The 19,486-nt window shown below is 33.5% G+C and overlaps 1 protein-coding gene across 1 annotated transcript; it reads right to left on the bottom strand.

Annotated features, from left to right (window-relative positions):
- Positions 1-12,088: 12,088 nt before the first annotated feature.
- On the bottom strand, positions 12,089-13,251 carry LOC148570117 (protein FAR1-RELATED SEQUENCE 5-like). Its single transcript, XM_088508446.1, has 2 exons — positions 12,310-13,251; positions 12,089-12,202 (listed from the first exon to the last, which is right to left on the bottom strand). The coding sequence occupies exons 1-2, from the start codon at positions 13,249-13,251 to the stop codon at positions 12,089-12,091; spliced, it is 1,056 nt and encodes a 351-aa protein (XP_088364572.1).
- Between the last annotated feature and the right edge of the window lie 6,235 nt (positions 13,252-19,486).

Genomic DNA, 19,486 nt, shown 5'->3' with positions numbered 1-19,486 from the left:
TGAACTTTCGTCATCTAGGGTGCAGTACTTCGTCGCTTCGCCTAGCAGCACGACGCTTGTATAACTCTCTTACAACCTCATTTTCACGGTTTACACTGCTCTCATTTTGCTCGTCGCTACTACGAAAATCACTTTTACTTTCTTTTTCTCTGACTACTAAGATGTTTCGATTGGTCAAGTTGTCGCTTGACTGCCCGTCGATTCAGTAGCAGTTCAAAAAGTTGACCTATTCGTGAATCTACAGATCTACGCTTATTTTCAACTCCTCGAAGTATTTCGTCGCTTACTGTGTCAGGAAAAGCTCAAACGACCTTTAACAAAGGGTACTTGTACCCGAAAGTGACACCAATGGGTAGGTAGAGAATACCTAGGAGTGCAAGACAACTCTCTCTAACAAATTCGGCAAAATAGCCTCGTAACTTTAGGAGAAGGAGTGTCCCCTCACAAAGGGGTCGCAATGACTAGGCTCGTGAGACTATTTACCAAAAACATATATCTCCGCAAACTCATAAGACTCTATATGGAGCTGACACCTACCTAGTGCCGAAAGGTCAAGAAAGTTAGTGACGTGATGAAAGGGGAGCCGGCGACCGAAGCCTCGATGAATGGTGGCCGTAACTATAACGGTCCTAAGGTAGCGAAATTTCTTGTCGGGTAATTTCGTCCCGCACGAAAGGAGTAACGATCTAGGCAATGTCTCGGAGAGAGACTCGGTGAAATAGACATGTCTATAAAGATGCAGATTGCCTCCACCTAAAAAGAAAGACCTTATGAAGTTTCACTGTTCCTGATATTGGCTTTGGGCTTTTCCTACACAGCTTAAGTGGAGGGCGGAAAAGGCCTCCTTTCAAGGAGGGGACTCGAACCATCAGTGAGATACCAATCTGGAAGAGTTAGAATTCTAACCTTATGTCAGGACCTACGGGCCAAGGAACAGTCTCAGGTAGACAGTTTCTATAGGGCGTAGGCCTCCAAAAGGTAATGAAGGCGTGCAAAAGTTTCCTCGGGTCGGACGGAGATTGGCTCTCGAGTGCAAAGACAGAAGGAAGCTTGACTACAAGACCCATCCGTCGAGTAAGGACGAAAGCCGGCCTTAGTGAATGCCGAGTGGAAGGGTCGTCGCTCAACAAATAAAAGTTACTCTAGAGATAACAGGCTAATTTTTCCCAAAAACTCACATCTACACGAAGGTTTGGCATCTCGATGTCGCTCTTTGCCACCTGGAATTATAGTATGTTCCAAGAGTTGGGTTGTTCGCCCATTAAAACGAAGTGTGTTTACGAGTAAAGACAAATCTTGGAAGATAGATTCCAATTACTGACAATGTATGTCCTTGAGATCTATTTATCGTCATTGCAAATGATAAAACAATTGGAAATTGTCTCTTTGAGAACTTAATAGATAGAGTTTCGTTATTAGAGATCATGTTCATCCAAAGAATAAACACAATTTCACCAACATTATTACTTGTAAGTATTATGCACTCGATGACATGATCTCCTAGAGGCCTAACTTGCAATCTAGTACCAGTATATAGTCCATTTGATTGATCTATGTTGCGTAACAACATTACATGCACCACAGCCTTCAAAATTAACTTGTGTTGCAGAAGACTTGAGCAATTTAAAGAATTTAACATCTTAGTGCTCATATTGTGTAACTCAGCTTCCAAATTACCATCTTCTGCAATAATTAAGTCAGCACTTGTATATATATTTTACAATCACCAGGTATTAAAGACATCACGTGATTGTTAACTTTGGAAACAATGTCAAGAGTGGGTGCTAAGATACTCCTCTGTGTAAATTAATCACCATTATAAGTTTAGTTAAACAGATCAGGATACAAAAATTCAACCAAACCTTGTAAGGTTGAACATTCATTTGGCTGTAAAAACTGATCAGGTATTTGTATTTGGAACTCATCATCCATATTATCTCCTAAAAGGTCATCACCAATTTCAAGTAACTACTTTACAAAATTTACAGTTTCTATAGTACTACCACTTGGGTTTCTGCTAGAAATTCTCATATTTTGTCTTAACTCCAATAGTTTGCAAGAACTCCACAGATAAAAAGAATTCATGCATGAATAAAAAATATTCTCACATGTCTCAAGGAATAAGTGGCAATATTTGACGAAAATCACCTCCAAGAACAACCACCTTACCACCAAATGGAGAAGCTTTAACAAAACATCAAGAAATCTTTTGTCAAGAGTTTCAAACAAAATTTGCTAAGCATTGGTGCTTTATTCCATATTATCAACTTTGCACAAGAAATGAGACGTCCGAAAGTAGAGCCGTGTGTAATATTGAAAATAGAAACTTCACATATATTCAACGAAACCTTGAACTGCGAGTGAGTGGTTCAGCCATTAGGCATCAATAGAAATGCAATACCACTTGATGCAATATTTAAGACAATTCGACCCTTTGCTCTAATTAGAAAGGACAATGCATTACAAAGAAAAGTCTTACCAGTACCACCATATCCATAAACAAAATAAAAACCATTTAAATTGTTATCGATTGCCTCAACAATTTCATTGTAAGCAACTTTCTGATCAGGATTCAAAACTGAAACCATTTTGGTTAATTCCAACAAGAATTTCTGCCTATCAAAGTTCAACTCAAAAAAATGTTAATTCTGTCTATATCTTTAGGTAAGGGCATGTCTGGGAAATCTATCAGTGAATGTCTACGGCATTCCAAAATCTTCTCTATTTTTCAAAGTCAAATATTCTTTATGACAGATTCTGAAATAAGTATATCTGCAAAAAAAAAAAAAAAATTAACGGAGATGCATTTTGAAAATTTGGCAAATCATTTAAGCAATTAAATAAAATACCATTGTGTCGATTTCTTTTTTGAAGAGAATACACAATGTCATCCGAAAGAAGTCCCTAACACTGTTCCTAGAAGAACTCAGGCCTACTGATGTTGTTTGACATTAATAGCACAACAAACAACTTCCTTACATATGATGCTGATGCCCATACTCCAACCTTAGTAATTGCATCAACAAATTTTTTATCATCTTGTAAAAGACCAAGCACATAACATACTTTCTTATATGTATCATAAACCACTCCGCCAACTGCTATAATATCTTCAAATGATGTACAACCTCTTTGAAAATTAACGAGTAGCCTGAGATAATACTCCTCATCGTGTCCATGAGGAACATGGGTCCAACAAGCAATGACATGGCCCTGTTTACATAGTCTCCAAAAGTGACCTTGCTTTTCCCATACAAAATGGGATGAAAACTCAGCGTATGTAAGAGATCTTGCAAATTATTAGCATGCATCCAAATAATCGCCAACACGCTTTTGATGCATATATATAAAGGAAGCAAAAGAAAAAGAAGTTTGGTTAATCAATTCAGCCCAATACCCTTCGAGACCAAGAATAAAGGCTCAAGTTTTTTACTGAACTTCAAAGAAAATTGCCAAATCTCAAGGGTGCTCTATGACATATTCCAGTTAACTAACGTGCAAATTAAACCTATCGACAACATGCATCATGATAAAGATGAAGCAGAACAACACGAAAGAAAAAAAAAAAAAAAAAAACAAGATGTAGTGACAAGTGAAGAAGAGCGTCATTGATGAAATATTTACTGAACGAAGCGATAAAGCATCAACGCCCGCTCCTTGAACCTGTTAAAAGGTTTCAAGTGAAGAATGAGCTTTAGGTATGGGAGTGCAATCATGTCAATCATCTTTTATTCACTATAAATTTTGAAAAAAAAAATCACAAAAAGGGGGACGACTATAGAAAAAATTGAAAAACCCATAAAGCAAAAGAAGAGAAGTTTTTTTTTTTTTTTTTGAGAAAAAATACTACAAAAAAGTACATTCTAGAAAAAATATCATAGCACAGAAGGTAAGTTGGAGAATAAAAGGGATGATCTAAGAGAGGAAGCAAAGAAGATATATTAAGTATTAGGTCTATTTCATATATATATATATGTTAAAACTATTTTTTTTTATTTTGTAGTATTCATGCATCTTAAATAAATTTTCCAATTCACTTCAACATATATATAGTTCCATAAGCACTGATTTGCAGAAAATAATGTTTTTATTTTATCTGTTGATAAAAAAATAAAGTACAAAAACACTTAAAGAATAAGAGAAAGAAACTTACCTTGAACAAAGTTCACAAATCACAACGATTTATTTTCAATTCTTTTTTCTTTTCATCATATGTTATTGGACCATTTTTCTCTGCCATTATACTATTGAACAAAGTTCACAAATCACGAAGATTTATTGTCCATTGACGCGTGTCATCAGAAGAAAGGAGGAAGATTGTGAGATTGTTTGCAAATGCTGCATGTGTGGTTTATGACTAATGGACTCAATGATAAAGAGAATGCTCATTCTCCTGAATATAAAATATATATGGAGAGAAAATAGGATCAAAGAAAGTAATAATATTAATTCTATCTAGAAAATAAAAGATTTGGTTGTTAGGATTTGATTTGAATTTGAAATCAGTAATTAGTTATCTTATCTTTCTCTTCGAAAAGATGAGATTATGATAGTTTGAATTTGAATTTTATAATTAGGATATAAATAAGTGAACCTTGTTCATAGAGAAGACATTTCGTTCCTCGACTTAGTTTTCTTCTTGTTTTCTTTTATGGGTAACTAATCTTTTGTCAAATGGTTAGGAGTTTTGTTTATATTTTCTATAAGTTATTAATATAAGTTTATTTTATTTTGAAGTCTTGCATTGATCTCTTTCATGATTGAGTTATTCGTTCTTCATTTGGATTAGTGGTATCGGAGGGTATGTTAAACCCTTTTGAATTCTTTTATTACTTTGGAAAAACTAATATTTGAATTAAAGCTTAAAAACTCTTTCACATGACTCTTTGAATTCAGCTAGGAATAGTGGTTCAATTAGTGTGCGACACATACATTATTTTCAATCACTCTAATTTTGAATAACTGACATATAATTCGGATTAGAACAACTTTTGAAAATTGTGTTTCCTTCTAAGATTTAACTGGACAGGACTAGCTTAAATAAGTGACATATAATTCAACATAAGGACTACTTTTAAATCTTATTAGGAACTAAATCAGTTTTTGTGCTTAACCTCTTTAATTAATCGATTGATTAAGGAATTGACGATTGGTTAATTAAAGAAAATTGAGGAATTGAAGAATTGGAAATCAGTTACTAAAGATTTATCGTGAAAGATCTTTGCACACTTCAAAATAAGTAAACAAAGTTTGATTTTTCTAAGAGCATAAACATCTCCGAAGTCCTTGACTCTCTCCATTATTATTCTCTTTTAATCAACAATCACTGCCTCCGAAGTACTCAACTTCCAAGATTCCAAGCAAGATACAACTTTGCCCTCATCAATCCAGGTTATTTTGATCTAATTAGGTATTTAATTTGATATTTGTTTGCTCAGTCCTTTAATCCTTGTGGGAATGATATCCGCTCACCGTGATATTATTTGAACGATCCAGTGTATTTGCCGGTATCCATAAGCTTTAATTTTCGCTCATCAAATTTTTGGCGTCGTTACCAGAAATTAATTGAGATTGACAAGATACGTCCAGTTTAGTCCTAACTTAGATCTTGTTTACTTTCTTTTATTTCGTTTCACATTTAGTTTCTTTATATTCTTTTCTTTTCTTCTATTCTACCTTCTTTTTCTTTGCTTTTATTTTCTTTATCCTACCTTCTTTATTTTTTCTTGTATTTCACAAGTTATGTTTGATCTTATTTTTATTGCTGTCTTGCATGCAAGAAGGAGGAGACCCCACACCTCCTCTCCAATACGATCCTGAGATAGAGTTAACTCTATTTTGATTAAGAAAGAAAGCAAGAGCCAAGAGAGAAGAAGAAGAGAGAATGGCAGCAAAAATGAGAGTTTAGTCCAATAAAGGAAGGACATCGTTTCTTTTTTCCAAAAAGATGAATTAGTCCCTGAAGCATGGAAAAGATATAAAAAACTGTTTGAAGGATGTCCACATCATGACTTATCCGAATAGCTTCTGATCCAATTCTTTTACAATGGGATTCTTCAACCCTTAAAAATCAATATTGATTCATTGGTTGGAGGTTCATTACAAAAGAAGATAGTCAAGGAAATAATGGCAGTGATGGAAGATGGCACTGGCAGAAGATGCCATAAAACAACCTAACTCCTGTTTAGAAGACTCAATGTCAAGCTAGTAACTTTAAAGAAGCGCTTATTCGGAGGCAACCCAATTATTTGTTAGTTTTCGTTTTCTCTTCTTTGTTTAGCACATTTTTTACATTGAATCCATAGTCTCTTTTGCATGCATGCATCGTAGTTTAGTTCGAAAAAGGGGGGGGTGGGGGGAAGGCACGCCCGGCGGACATGACTACACACCCAGTGGTCCTCCACTTATGGCATGCATGCTTGGCGGCTGCATTGGAAAGCCCGACATATCAAAGGCACGCCCGGTAGATACATTCACACACCCAGCGGCCAACCAAATTTCACAAGCCACGCCCGGCAGATAGACAAAGAAGCTCGGCGTATGGTATGGGCACACTCCCAGGAAACAAACCATGCCTTGAAATGCCCAGCTTACCACTCCCCTAATTTTTAAAAATTAGGTTTGCATTTCAAAAGTTTCACACATTTAATTCTTGATTCCTTTTTGTGATTGAATTGTCACCAAGAAAAAAAGTTATCACCATGCATGCATGGCATATCACTTTAGTTACTCATCAAGCATACATGTGTTTGTCTTCTTTAAGTTTTGCTCTTGTCAAAATTCACATGCACTCACATACATTCATAATAATTTTGTGAATTGAAAGTTTGGCATGTTGCCCTTAATTTTCGTTGATTCCCTCTGCATAGCATGCACACCACACACTTCATTTCAGATTTCCTTATAAATACATGCATAAGCCATCACTCATTCCACACACTACATATTCTTCTTCTTCCTCTAAATTCCATGCTCAAACCGTAGCCAAAACTCTAAGTTTGGTGTCAGTTAACCTTCTGCAATTTGAATTATCATTCAAAAGATGTCTTTATTCAAGAAGAAAAAGGGTAAGAAACCGGCCACTCCATCATATGATACTTAACGGTTACGGTCTCTTCTTCATCAAGAACATTACAATCAATGGTGGATAAATAAAGCAATTAACCCGGAAGTAAAGTTTGATTGAAACTTGGAGAATATCTGAATATTTCAAATGAAATAACAAGAAAAAGTGGAAGATCTTTGCTAACCCTCCCGAGTTCGTCTTTGCGGGACTGTCTTTTTGGCGTTGTCGATTTATCTTCGTGGCTCAATCTCTCTTACTGAATCAATTTGCCTTCTTCTCAGGCTTCGCTGCCTTCGTCTAGCCAGCATCTCTACCGTCCTCTTCTCGGAGCTCTATTTTGGTGTCCAATTCGTAGATTTTTATTATCTATTTTCATTCCATCTTTCTCTTATTTTTATTCTCTTAGGGAATCAATATGTCTTTCTCTATTTTTTTATTCTCTTTCTCTGATTTTTTTAACAGTAGTGCTACGTTACCAACTTTTTATCTGCCAAAATCTGTCAACTTGAGTTGGGCTGGACATCAAGCCCATCTACTAAATAAAGCCACATCTAAGTTAACCATGGTTTAATCCTAATTTACCACGTTAACCTAAATTATCATAGCCCCAAATTGACTGACGGTGGACCATCTCTCCCAACCTTCCTTATTCGCATCCAGCGCCAAATAGAATCCTTTGTTGCCGTCTCCACCGGTCTCCGCCGTCAAGGGAAAGTCAACTCTGGCGGACCACCAGACCACCACGTCTAGGTTACGGTCCGATATTCGCTGTGAAGCCGTTCGGTCTGTTGCGAGTGCTCATTGGAGGTGCCTTGAAGACGCATCTGGGTGTCCGGCCTTGTACAAGATGCAACAACCCAGCGTTTCTCTGCTCAGGCAGCGGCAGAATTCGTAGGCCTGTGTGAGTTTGCTAGAAATCCCGTGGCTTTCTTGAATCGCTACTGCCACCAAGAGCCACTCGTTCACTGGCGGAGGAGCCCGAGTAGAAGCGTGTCTTCCCTAGGGCATCACCGCGACACTACGAGGTTAGTGGGTTTTGAGATTTAAATTAGGTGCTTGTATAGGTGTGTAAATCTGAGTATTACATTTTTTGAATTGAGAAGGATTAAACATGTGTCTATGTCTCTTGGCTGTGAACGAACTTGGGTGTTGGTGTATGAAGTGTTTTTTGGTGATCTTGTTCCTATACGAAGGAGGTTGCTTATACTGTGTTGTATCAGTTCTTTGACAAAAATGGTGTGATCAGTTATTCAATTTTTTTTCGTCGTGGTTATTTGTAGTTTATTCCGTATGTCCATGTTGTGTTATTTGCAGACAGAAAAATATTGATTAGTGTAGTGCCACTGTCGTCACCCTCGTTGACGAAGTTGTTGTCGTTGTCAGATTATTTAGTACCTTTTCATCAGTTTTGATATTTAAAATTATTGCAGGCACTTTATTGATATAATTTATTTATGATAGAAGCATGTTATAATATAATTTATTAAGTGTAACATAATTTAGTAATATGATTTATTCGGATGTGTCTTTATTAAATTTTGAGATTATTTTGTGGGCATGTTTGGCCTGACGTGTGCATTTTCGTACTCAAGTTGGTAATGTTATTTTACAATTAGGCTAAATAATTGATGTAATCGTTGTTTGTGTTTAAAAGTGAATTGAGATCCAATTTTTTATTTTAAATTGTTTGTCGTTTCTTGATCCACTGAGTTATAGTGGTACAAATTGGTTATGTGATTGGTGTGGTCTGTTTTAACATTTAGCTCTTATGGAAGAAAAAGTTTATATTACCTTTTTGTTTCCAAATTGATGTTGTAATTTTTGGTCTATCCATTTTCGTTTGAGAGTACAAGAAGTTAACCTCAAATGTGTCTTGTTTATTTTTTCTATGTTTTTTTTTCAACTTAATTTGCTTAATGTGACTTTTTCATAGTGACTTAATGTGTCTTGTAGTGAGTTTTCTTGTGATACACATAGCAATAAATTCAGTTGAGAATGACTATATATTTTGAGCAATGCATTGAGATCCATGTGTTTTTTATTAGATATTTGCGGTTTTAGGAATAGTTAAATGAGCTTTATATTAGCAAATTGAATTTGTATAATTTTTATTTGGGAGTACACTAACTTATCCTTGCATGTGTCTTGTTCATTTTAGTAACAACCACTCATATTTTTTTTTCTCAGTTTAATATGCTTAATGTGTGTTGTTCATGGTAGGTTAATGTGTCTTTTGATGAATTTTCTTGTGATACATGGAGCCACATCTTTAAGTTGAGAATGAGTGTATATTTTAAGCATACATAGTCTTTCTTGTTTATTTTTAGCAATACTCTGTGTTTTTTTTTTTTTCAAGTTAATTTGCTGAGGTGACTTTTTCACAGTGACTTCATGTGTCTTGTAGTAAGTTTTCTTGTGATACACATAGCAATAAATTCAGTTAAGAATGATTATATACTTTGAACAATGCATTGAGATCCATGTATTTTTTATTATATATTTGCAGTTTTAGGAATGGTTACATGAGCTTTATATTAGCAAATTGAATTTGTATTTTTGGCTCTATAATTTTTATTTGGGAGTACACCAACTAATCTTTAGATGTGTCTTGTTCATTTTAGCATCATTCACTCATATTTTTTTCTCAATTTAATTTGCTTAATGTGTGTTGTTCATGGTAGGTTAATGTGTCTTTTGGTGAATTTTCTTATGATACATGGAGCCACATATTTAAGTTGAGAATGAGTGTATATTTTAAGCATACATAGTCTTTCTTGTTTATTTTTAGCAATACTCTGTGTTTTTTTTTTTCAAGTTAATTTGCTAAATGTGACTTTTTCATAGTGACTTCATGTGTCTTGTAGTGAGTTTTCTTGTGATACACATAGCAATAAATTCAGTTGAGAATGACTATATATTTTGAGCAATGCATTGAGATCCATGTGTTTTTTATTAGATATTTGCGGTTTTAGGAATGGTTACATGAGCTTTATATTAGCAAATTAAATTTGTATTTTTTTGGCTCTATAATTTTTATTTGGGAGTACACCAACTAATCCTTAGATGTGTCTTGTTCATTTTAGCATCATTCACTCGTTTTTTTTTCTCAGTTTAATTTGCTTAATGTGTGTTGTTCATGGTAGGTTAATATGTCTTTTGGTGAATTTTCTTGTGATACATGGAGCCACAATTTCAGTTGAGAATGAGTGTATATTTTAAGCATACATAGTCTTTTTGTATTGTGCAGTAAAATTTTTTTTCTTACTGAAATTGGGCATATGATTATACAAATACGTTAACAAGATGCTGTAATTTTTTTTATTTACGAAATCCGTTGCGATCAACATGTATTTCTGTACATCTTTGGTTTTCTCATGATTCATTGAGCGACAAGAGCAATGGTCCACAATGATTTTACAATGGTTGTGGCTTCCTTTAACACTTAGCTGATTTTTTGAAATATTTCTAGGAGTTTTTTGTTAGCAAATTAAGAATATAATTGGTGTGTATATTAATTTGCCTTTGAAATATTTCTAGGAGTTTTACATTGATTTTTATATGCAGGACGTCGTCAAGTTAGACAGGCTGGAAATAATATTGGACATCATCCTATGTCACAAGAATATATCCATTGGAGCTGCCTTGAATGCCCTTAATAGCTGTGCTCGACCTCCTGTGCGCCGCAACCAACCAAGGAACAAACGTATGGAGGTTAGAACTCCATTCACAGCTCCTGATACAAAGAGCATACTTCGGCGGGTTGGAGGAAAGCCAAAGAAAAAAGGTCCACCAAAAGGAGCTAACATATGGGAAGATGAAGGCTCCTGATAACGTCCTTGTTTATATGTGGAGGGAATATTCTCACATCCTATGCTATATTTTGTTGGGACTAGACAAATTACTTTTCCTACACAATAGGACTATTTATTTTGGATTGTTAGGTTGTTTATGGGTAGTTGCACTTTAGACCTTGACAAACTTTGTTGGTTAATTCAACGATAATGCATTTCATGTTTATATGGATTTTGTCTTTTGCACCTTGGTTTGGGATAATTTTGTGCACAGGCTCGACTACTAATGCGTTCTTTAAGTGTAATTGTTGTCAATGAATACACCTGTTGAGGTTCCTACATGTCTCTGGATGTCTCTACTTATCTTAGTCATGCATCGTTACTCACATTTTGCACGCAGGTGACTGAAAATGAAACTATGTTCTGGTGGAGGTGTAAATTCTAATTTATGTGTCTGTTTTAGCCGTGGATTGTTACAGGTGGCTTTCAACAGATCTGTCACCCAGTACATGTGTTTTTACCAATGTTTGGGTTTGGATGTTGTTTAAATTTGGATGTGTCTTTTATGGAAGAGGTGTTTTCTGCTGTGACTTGTTGCTGGTGGCTAGATATGGATGTGTCTTTTTCAAGAAGTGTCCTCTAGCAGTGACTTTTTACGAGGTGTCTTCATAGGGATGTGTCTTTTTCCAGGAAGTGTCTTTAGATGTGACTTTCTAGGATATTTCTTCGTAGGAATGTGTCTTCTATGTGATATGTCTTTTACGAATGTGTCTTCAGAGGGATGTGTCTTGTTCTAGGAAGTGTCTTCTAGATGTGACTTTCTAGGAAATGTCTTCATAGGGATGTGTCTTCTACGATATGTGTCTTCTACGATATGTGTCTTCTACGAGATGTGTCTTTTACGAATGTGTCTTTAGTGTATTCTGCGAGATGTGTCTTCTGCGATTATGACTTTAAATTAGGTGTATTCATATGGATGTGTCTTCCGCGAGATGTGTCTTACGTGTTTGTTAATCAATATCACATAACCTTCAATGCTTAGCAAATTTTAAAGTTAACAAACTTGTTAGGAGTTAATATTAATCAATGAACATAAACTCAATAAATAATGATATATCGTTATTAACAATGTTTATTTATTTAACAAGCTGAATAAATTGGCAATGATTAGAGTAAAAAGGTTACTCTTAATAAAGGGATATCTCCATACAAATCTATAATCAAAATTCTTTTAAGTAGGCCGAAATGAGTTTAACAACGACAAGAACCCGCCATGTTCCTGTGATTCATTTGCTCTCCTAGCAGAACAACCCACTATATCTTGATTCAATGCTTGATGAACATCCTAAAAATAACAAACATGCATAGACAAAAAGTGAATAACAGTAACAACTTTATCCATTTAGTCAAGTTATCAAGTGGTTTGAAACTATGGAAAAAGGAAACACATACCAGCGGTAGATTCTTCTTCTTTCTTCGCATAGAGTTCTTGATTGAGGCGTCGAGTTCAAATCCAAGCCTCTTCATTCTCAGCTGACCCTTTGTTGAAACCTTTGAAGGACCTTGGATGTTAGATTCACCAAGATGGGGGTCGCCCTGTGTGACCGTGCTATTTTGTGAACTTGGAACACGCCTGGACACCAAGTTCGCATGATAATCAAGCAACTTTGACTTTAACTGATCAAGACCCGAATGTAACATGACTGCTTCTTCTTCGCATGTCACAAAATCTTGTGCTACATTGTAGAAGTGTGAACACAGTCGTCTAAATAAGTTATGACTTTCGTCCGATCGCTTCTCGTCATGGCTGCTCTTGATGAAAGTGTGTTTTCGCTGTACATTCTTGCTCCATCGAGGGATAACATAGCAAGATGGTACTGTGTCTACTCCATAATAAAACAACACAGCAAGACAATGGCAACAAATAATACCTCTTGATCCAAACATGTTGCATTCGCACCGAACCTTGTGTGTCTTGGGGTCAAACTTAACACTGTACTTCCAAGATCTAAGCTCCCCATACAGTAGGTATTGCTCGTTCACGGTCACCCGAAATAAATCACCCTCTTGAGTGACCCCACGGACTAAACAATCCCCTCTTTTACTGAATTCATGTTGGACTTGTCTAAACTTAGAGGTTGTGTACTCATGCTGAAATTGTCTTTCAATTGTAGAGCTCGATGAACATGGGACAACTCTTTTAGAGTCTGCAGCATCATCCTTTAGTTCTTTTTGCTCTTTGTTCCCAAGCACATTGTCATACTCATGCACGAACTGAACCAGTCCACTTTTACAATGCAGGTAACCACCGAAAAAGGTGTGCATACTCTCACTCCGTTGGGTACTTCTCATACCAGCCCAAAATTCACCTTGGAAATATATTGGAACCCACATTCGACGATCTTCGTAAAGGTCTACAAAACCAAAACATACATTTCAAATCGGGAATCATCATCATGAATAAATAGCTACATCACAGTACACCACTAAAGGTTGCTGGAAGGCCTAAGCAAAGACGCTACCAAAAGAAGAATTACATGTTCTACAAGTGGTGTGTCATCTTCACTCAAACACGGAACATTAACGTCGGTGGAATTAGAATTCTCCCTTACGTCATACGCACTGCCGTACAATGCTTCTTCAAAAATTGGTGTATCCATGGACATATTGTGATACACTCGCCTTCAACGCAGACACATACACCGGAAATCGGTGCTCGAGGAAGGGCCTGTGTCGCAAATAGAAAGTCTATTGCAGATTCTTATTGATGTTACTAAAATCAGGACGAAGATATTACCTGGTATAGTTCACGACACTACGGTTTCGCGACACCACCATGCACGCACGTCGCATCTTTCTTCCACGAGGCTGTTGGTGCATCCAATTGGAATCGGGGGGAAGAGACGGTCACTGGCGGATTGGGCATGGCGGCGTCCCGATGACTGAAAATTTTGACCAATTGTACGAGAGACGTTCGGCGATGGTTTCTTAGGAAAGAAGTTGCGTGAAAGGGTTGGGGTATTGGGTTTCTCTAGTTTGAGGTTAACCTGATCCACGGTTACCATTTCCTTACTTTTTCAAAATGTTTTCCATGGACCCCACATAAAACCTAATTTAGCCATATAAATTTATTTTAATTTTTTTTTTAATTTGTGTTGGTAATAGTTGGCAGACTCTCTCTTGGTAATGTATACTTTTCCTTTTTTTAATGAATGTTGTGGTTTTGATGCTAAGATTGATTGCTTGATTGCATTTGGATTTGAATACGTATTTTGATATTGTTATGTTTGTGTTTATCAGTATGATTCTGGAAGAGTGTGTTGGGAAGGAGGATTTGGAAAAATTAAAATAAACTTAGTACGTTAGGGAAGGAGGATTCTTCGCTGGATTAGGCTTATAGAAAGAAGGGGTTACTGCATTGGGGGAAGGGAGTGGATTAGGGTTTTAGAAAGGGGGTTGGTGTTTTGATTTTTCAAGATAGATTGTGTTAATTAATAAGGCTGCCATCTTAGTAAAATATGGTGGTCAACTCAATAGCATTTTTATCAGAGATGTGCTTCGATGAGCTCAAGAGTACGCTTGTCAAATTTTAAAATCATTTAAAGACTATTTTAATTTGGTATTTACCTCGTCTAATAAATCCTAAACACTGCTAGGATTAACTAATGTTCAATCAAATAGAAATAGTAACCATTACCTTCTTAATAATCTAGATTAGTTTTAAGACCAATTATCTAGCCTAGATTCACACCAAAATCTAATCCTAATTTCTTTTGCCTAACTTAATCAACCTTACAAAACTTCAAGCTAATGTAAGTTAAGGACATTCTTATCCTGATTAATCGTACTAACCTTTCAAATACTCGAGATAAGAGAAAAGGTAATTTATACAACTAACCTTCAATTGTTTAAGGCAATGATTCATTAACACCGTGAATGAATATCAAATTTGAACATGGGAGGATTGAAGAAACAAAGATACTTAATTGAAGAAAGCTCAAGAGTTCAAATATAAACCATGATATTTATTAGAATCTCTAATCAATAAAAAATTACTCAAATATAAAAACGAAATTAAAGTCATCCTCGAAAGGGATATTTCCACTTTTTGGGTTAAAAAAATAATTTAAATGACAAGAAAGTAAATTAATATTTTTACAGACGATGAACTGATCACTAGAAAATAGACATAAATAATAAGTAAATTAGCAATTTCACATACGACTGAGCCAATCATAAAAGATAAAGAATGTTGGGGAAAATAAAATGACATTAAAGTAAATGTTAGAATTTTAATTATGTTAGAGGGTCAATAAAAAATTAAGGAAATAAAAGTGATGAGAAATTCAAAGTTTTAGTTTTGAAATGCTTATAACATGAACAAACTATAACTAAATTTATATGAAACTAAACTCCTAAATATATAAAATTATGACCTAAGAAATTAAATTAAATATGAGAAGAGTATTGTTGTTCTCAATTACATGTTCTAATGCGCGAGATTTCCCTCCTTTGTATAGGAAAAATTTTATATGAGAAATTTCCAGTATATTCTTTGCTAAGTCATTTCTCAAATTATATGTATCAATTTGTTGCTCATTTTTCGGTATTATTTTCTAAAAATCTGACCAGTACTTTTGAATCAAAATTGTAGATATATGTCTCATTTGAATTTAGACACAATGTTTTTCCTAATCCAATAAAAAGTGAAAGAGATATTCATCATTTACTGCAACATTGTAGAATCATTATGAAAATTGCACTATTTTATTCCCAGGCTGTTTACTCCATCTAGATGGATGAATTAGCTCCAAATATAAAAGATAGAGTTGTAGATTATTCAATTTTCTTCAATTTAGATATAAGATTTGAAGAATTTGAATATGAAAGGGTTAGATAATATCCTTTTTTTTTTAGTTGTTCAGAATTTCAATAAGCAGAGCTTGACATGCTTGACTTCACAATTCATCATTTTTATTGGCTCATTTTGTATATTAGATGCATGAATAAAGTTTTAATGTTTCTAATTCAATTTATGAGTCAAACACTAGGATAATTTTAACCTTCTAAACATCATCTTTTGCGATGGTTTATTTTAGCAATAATTATAGTTTTTTCTCTTAGCTTTTTTAGCATATAAAATACGTAGACTTAAGAGATCTACGCAAAAAAATGCGTTCAAAATACAAATACGAGTTTGGATACAAACATAAAGCCTAGGGTCCAAAATAATGCCTTAACAAAATATAATGCAAATTTATATAATTTAAAAACTAATTTAATAATTTACAATCTTATGGACTCTAGAAAATATTCATGCAATATGTATATATTTATGCACAAATAAATACTAAAATTTTAAGTATTTGGGATAAAATATATAAATATTTTCACTCTTATCAACCAATTGCGAACTAATAGACTTCAGATGAGTAGTACAGATACAACTAGCAACATTGAAATGATGAATATTCCTTTATCCAAGGTGAAATTTCTCTAGAGGGAATGGTCAATGATGCTACCAGTCCTTACAAAGGTCGTACCAATGCAAATCGCGGATAATGCTAAGGGTAGTCACACAAAACCGACAAAGATAAAACAAAGGAGAAAATGGATGGAAAAGATTCAAGAACAAATTCAATCTATCCAAGGATCCAATGTTTATGGTTCTGTAGAGATTAACCAGTTATGCCCTTCCTTAGATATTGTGGCACCTAAAGGATTCAAAATACTGGAGTTCTCCAAATATGATAGAAGTGACAATCCACTCTTTCATTTGAAGAGTTATTACACCAAAATGACAATTTGGTCCAAAGAGAAAAAAAATTCTTATTAGCTTCTTTCATAAAAGTTTAACAGGACCCGCTTTGGAATGATATATTCAACTAGATCACTCTAAGATATCTTATTGAAAAGATATGGCTGAAAAATTCATGAGTCAATATAAGTTTAACTTAGAATCAGTACCAACTTGTGAGCAATTGGACACAATGTAAAAGAAAAAGGAAAATTCTATGGTGCTTATGGAAGATTCCTTCAGCAGGTGAGGAAAAGTGTTGGCAAAATGTGGAGACGACACATGTGAGATCTTGGAAATTATGAGGAGACAAATTCTGACCAAAAGCAGAAGCTATAGGAGTTATAGGGTAATAGAATTAGATTAATTCTAAAAATATAATTGTAATTATATTATTGGGCTCTGTTAGTGTGAAGTTGCGGCCCTTTTTTTGGAAGTGTGTCAATGATATGGGTTTTTGTGTTTCAAAAAAAATTGAGAATTCAAAAATAATAACAGTAAAAATTGCATGGGCTGAAACAGGCATTATTTATAATAATAGCATTGGATATTATATTAGGAATAGTAATAAGCATCTAAAACTTTAGCATTTTTTCATAAAAACATATTTTTTATTTTATTTTTATATTAAAATAAATATTTTTTTATTAACTAACTCATTAGTTTATATTTATTATATTATCATATACTATATGTATTTATCGAAAAATAATATTAATAAATATTATATCATCTTAAAAAACATTATATTATTATTAATAAAAATATTTGATTTTTTTTATTTATACATATTTAATTACATTTATATTAATAATCATGACTAATAAAAAAAATACTTAATTTAAATATAAGTGAGTCTAAAATTAAAATAATCAGTAACAGAAATTATTACATATATTGATACAACATATATTTGATCCTTTTTATTTAATTATTCCACAACAATATATATAATTTAGTATAATTACATATATTCATCTAACATATATCAAGCAAATCTCAAATGATTAATTTAATGTATAAAAATAACAACTGCTGTAATATGATTAAAAAATTATTCATAATTTTATTTTCTACCTTATTATGTTATTAAGATATTAAATAATTATTTTAATATATTGTTTATCGAAATCCAAAAATAATATATTGCATTTATCGAAGTCCAAAAACTGTTATTAAAATAATTATTTAATATCTTAATAACATAAAAAGGTGGAGAATAAAATTATGAATAATTTTTTTAATCATATTACAGTAGTTATTATTTTCATACGTTAAATTAATCATTTGAGATTTGCTTGATATATGTTGGATGAATATATGTAATTATACTAAATTATATATATTGTTGTGGAATAATTAAATAAAAAAGATCAAATATATGTTGTATCAATATATGTAATAATTTCTGTTACTGATTATTTTAATTTTAGACTCACTTATATTTAAATTAAGTATTTTTTTTAGTTATGATTATTAATATAAATGTAATTAAATATGTATAAATAAAAAAAATCAAATATTTTTATTAATAATAATATAATATTTTTTAAGATTATATAATATTTATTAATATTATTTTTTGATAAATACATATAGTATATGATAATATAATAAATATAAACTAATCAGTTAGTTAGTAAAAAAAATATTTATTTTAATATAAAAATAAAATTAAAAATGTGTTTTTATGAAAAAATACTAAAGTTTTAGATGCTTATTACTACTCCTAATACAATATCCAATGCTATTATTATAAGTAATGCTCATTTCAGCCCATGTAACTTTTACTGTTATTATTTTTGAATTCTCAATTTTTTTCGAAACCCAAAAATCCATATCATTGACACACTTCCAAAAAAGGACTGCAACTTCACACTAACAGGGCCCAATAATATAATTACAATTATGTTTTCAGAATTAATCTAATTCTATTACCCTACAACTCCTATAGCCTTTACTTTTGGACAGAATTTGTCTCCTCATAGTTCCCAAGATCTCACATGTGTCGTCTCCATATTTTGCCAACACTTTTCCTCACCTGCTGAAGGAATCTTCCATAACCACCATAGCACTTCCCGTTGAAGAAAGAATTGAAATGTTGTCGAAAGTTGGAAAACTACCCATTGGCAATGATGATAATCATGTCAAAAAGAGTTTTCATTCAAAGAAGAAAGATAAATATGTGAATTTTGTGAAACACCAATCCCCTATTATCTCCGAAAGTTTGACATTTTCTCCAAGGCCTTGAGCAGTTTCTTATCAAAGTCCTACACCATATTTTCTTCCATATCAAACACTTATTTTTAGAAATACCTCACACCATCAAGTCAACAATTTTCAACCGCATCAATTCTATGCCTAAACTTGACCTCCATACAACTCATATCCTCCTCACTTCCCAATCCAAACACAACCTAGACCAAGCTTTCAGTACCAAAGCATCGTGCACTACAACAAAGTCGAAAATCCCAAAAAATACACTCTTGATCCCTGATTTTCTAAGGCGCAAAATTATACAACAAGACAACAATAGCAACAAGAAGTTGCAGGAATCAACATTTTAAAAATCATATTTTCAAAAGGTTAAAAAATTATAAACGGCACTTGACAATTACCTCGAAAGACATCAAGGTCCTCAATAAAAAATACCATTTTCGGCCTTTGATCTTTATTTCTGTGAGACTGGTTAGCCCATCTGTCAATATTTTCTCTCTATATTAATAGAATAAGCCTACATGACATGTTAAATAGTTGATTTGTCCGTTAAGAACAAACTAAGATTGACAAATTCTTTTTTGTTGGGAGTCTCATTATCTTTTAGGATAACTG

Source organism: Arachis ipaensis, chromosome B3, assembly GCF_059453495.1.
Source record: "Arachis ipaensis isolate K30076 ecotype BB chromosome B3, ASM5945349v1, whole genome shotgun sequence".
Lineage (NCBI taxonomy): Eukaryota > Viridiplantae > Streptophyta > Magnoliopsida > Fabales > Fabaceae > Arachis > Arachis ipaensis.
Note: the sequence above shows the minus strand (reverse complement) of the source record. Positions and strands in the feature narration are given on the sequence as shown.

Bases quoted from the DNA above. Each gene is read 5' to 3' on its own strand.
- LOC148570117 (XM_088508446.1), bottom strand. From the start codon at position 13,251: ATGTGGGTTCCAATATATTTCCAAGGTGAATTTTGGGCTGGTATGAGA. The intron at 12,203-12,309 runs GTATGTGTTTCC...TGTTATTTTTAG, and splicing joins AGAAGAAGAATCTACCGCTG to GATGTTCATCAAGCATTGAA.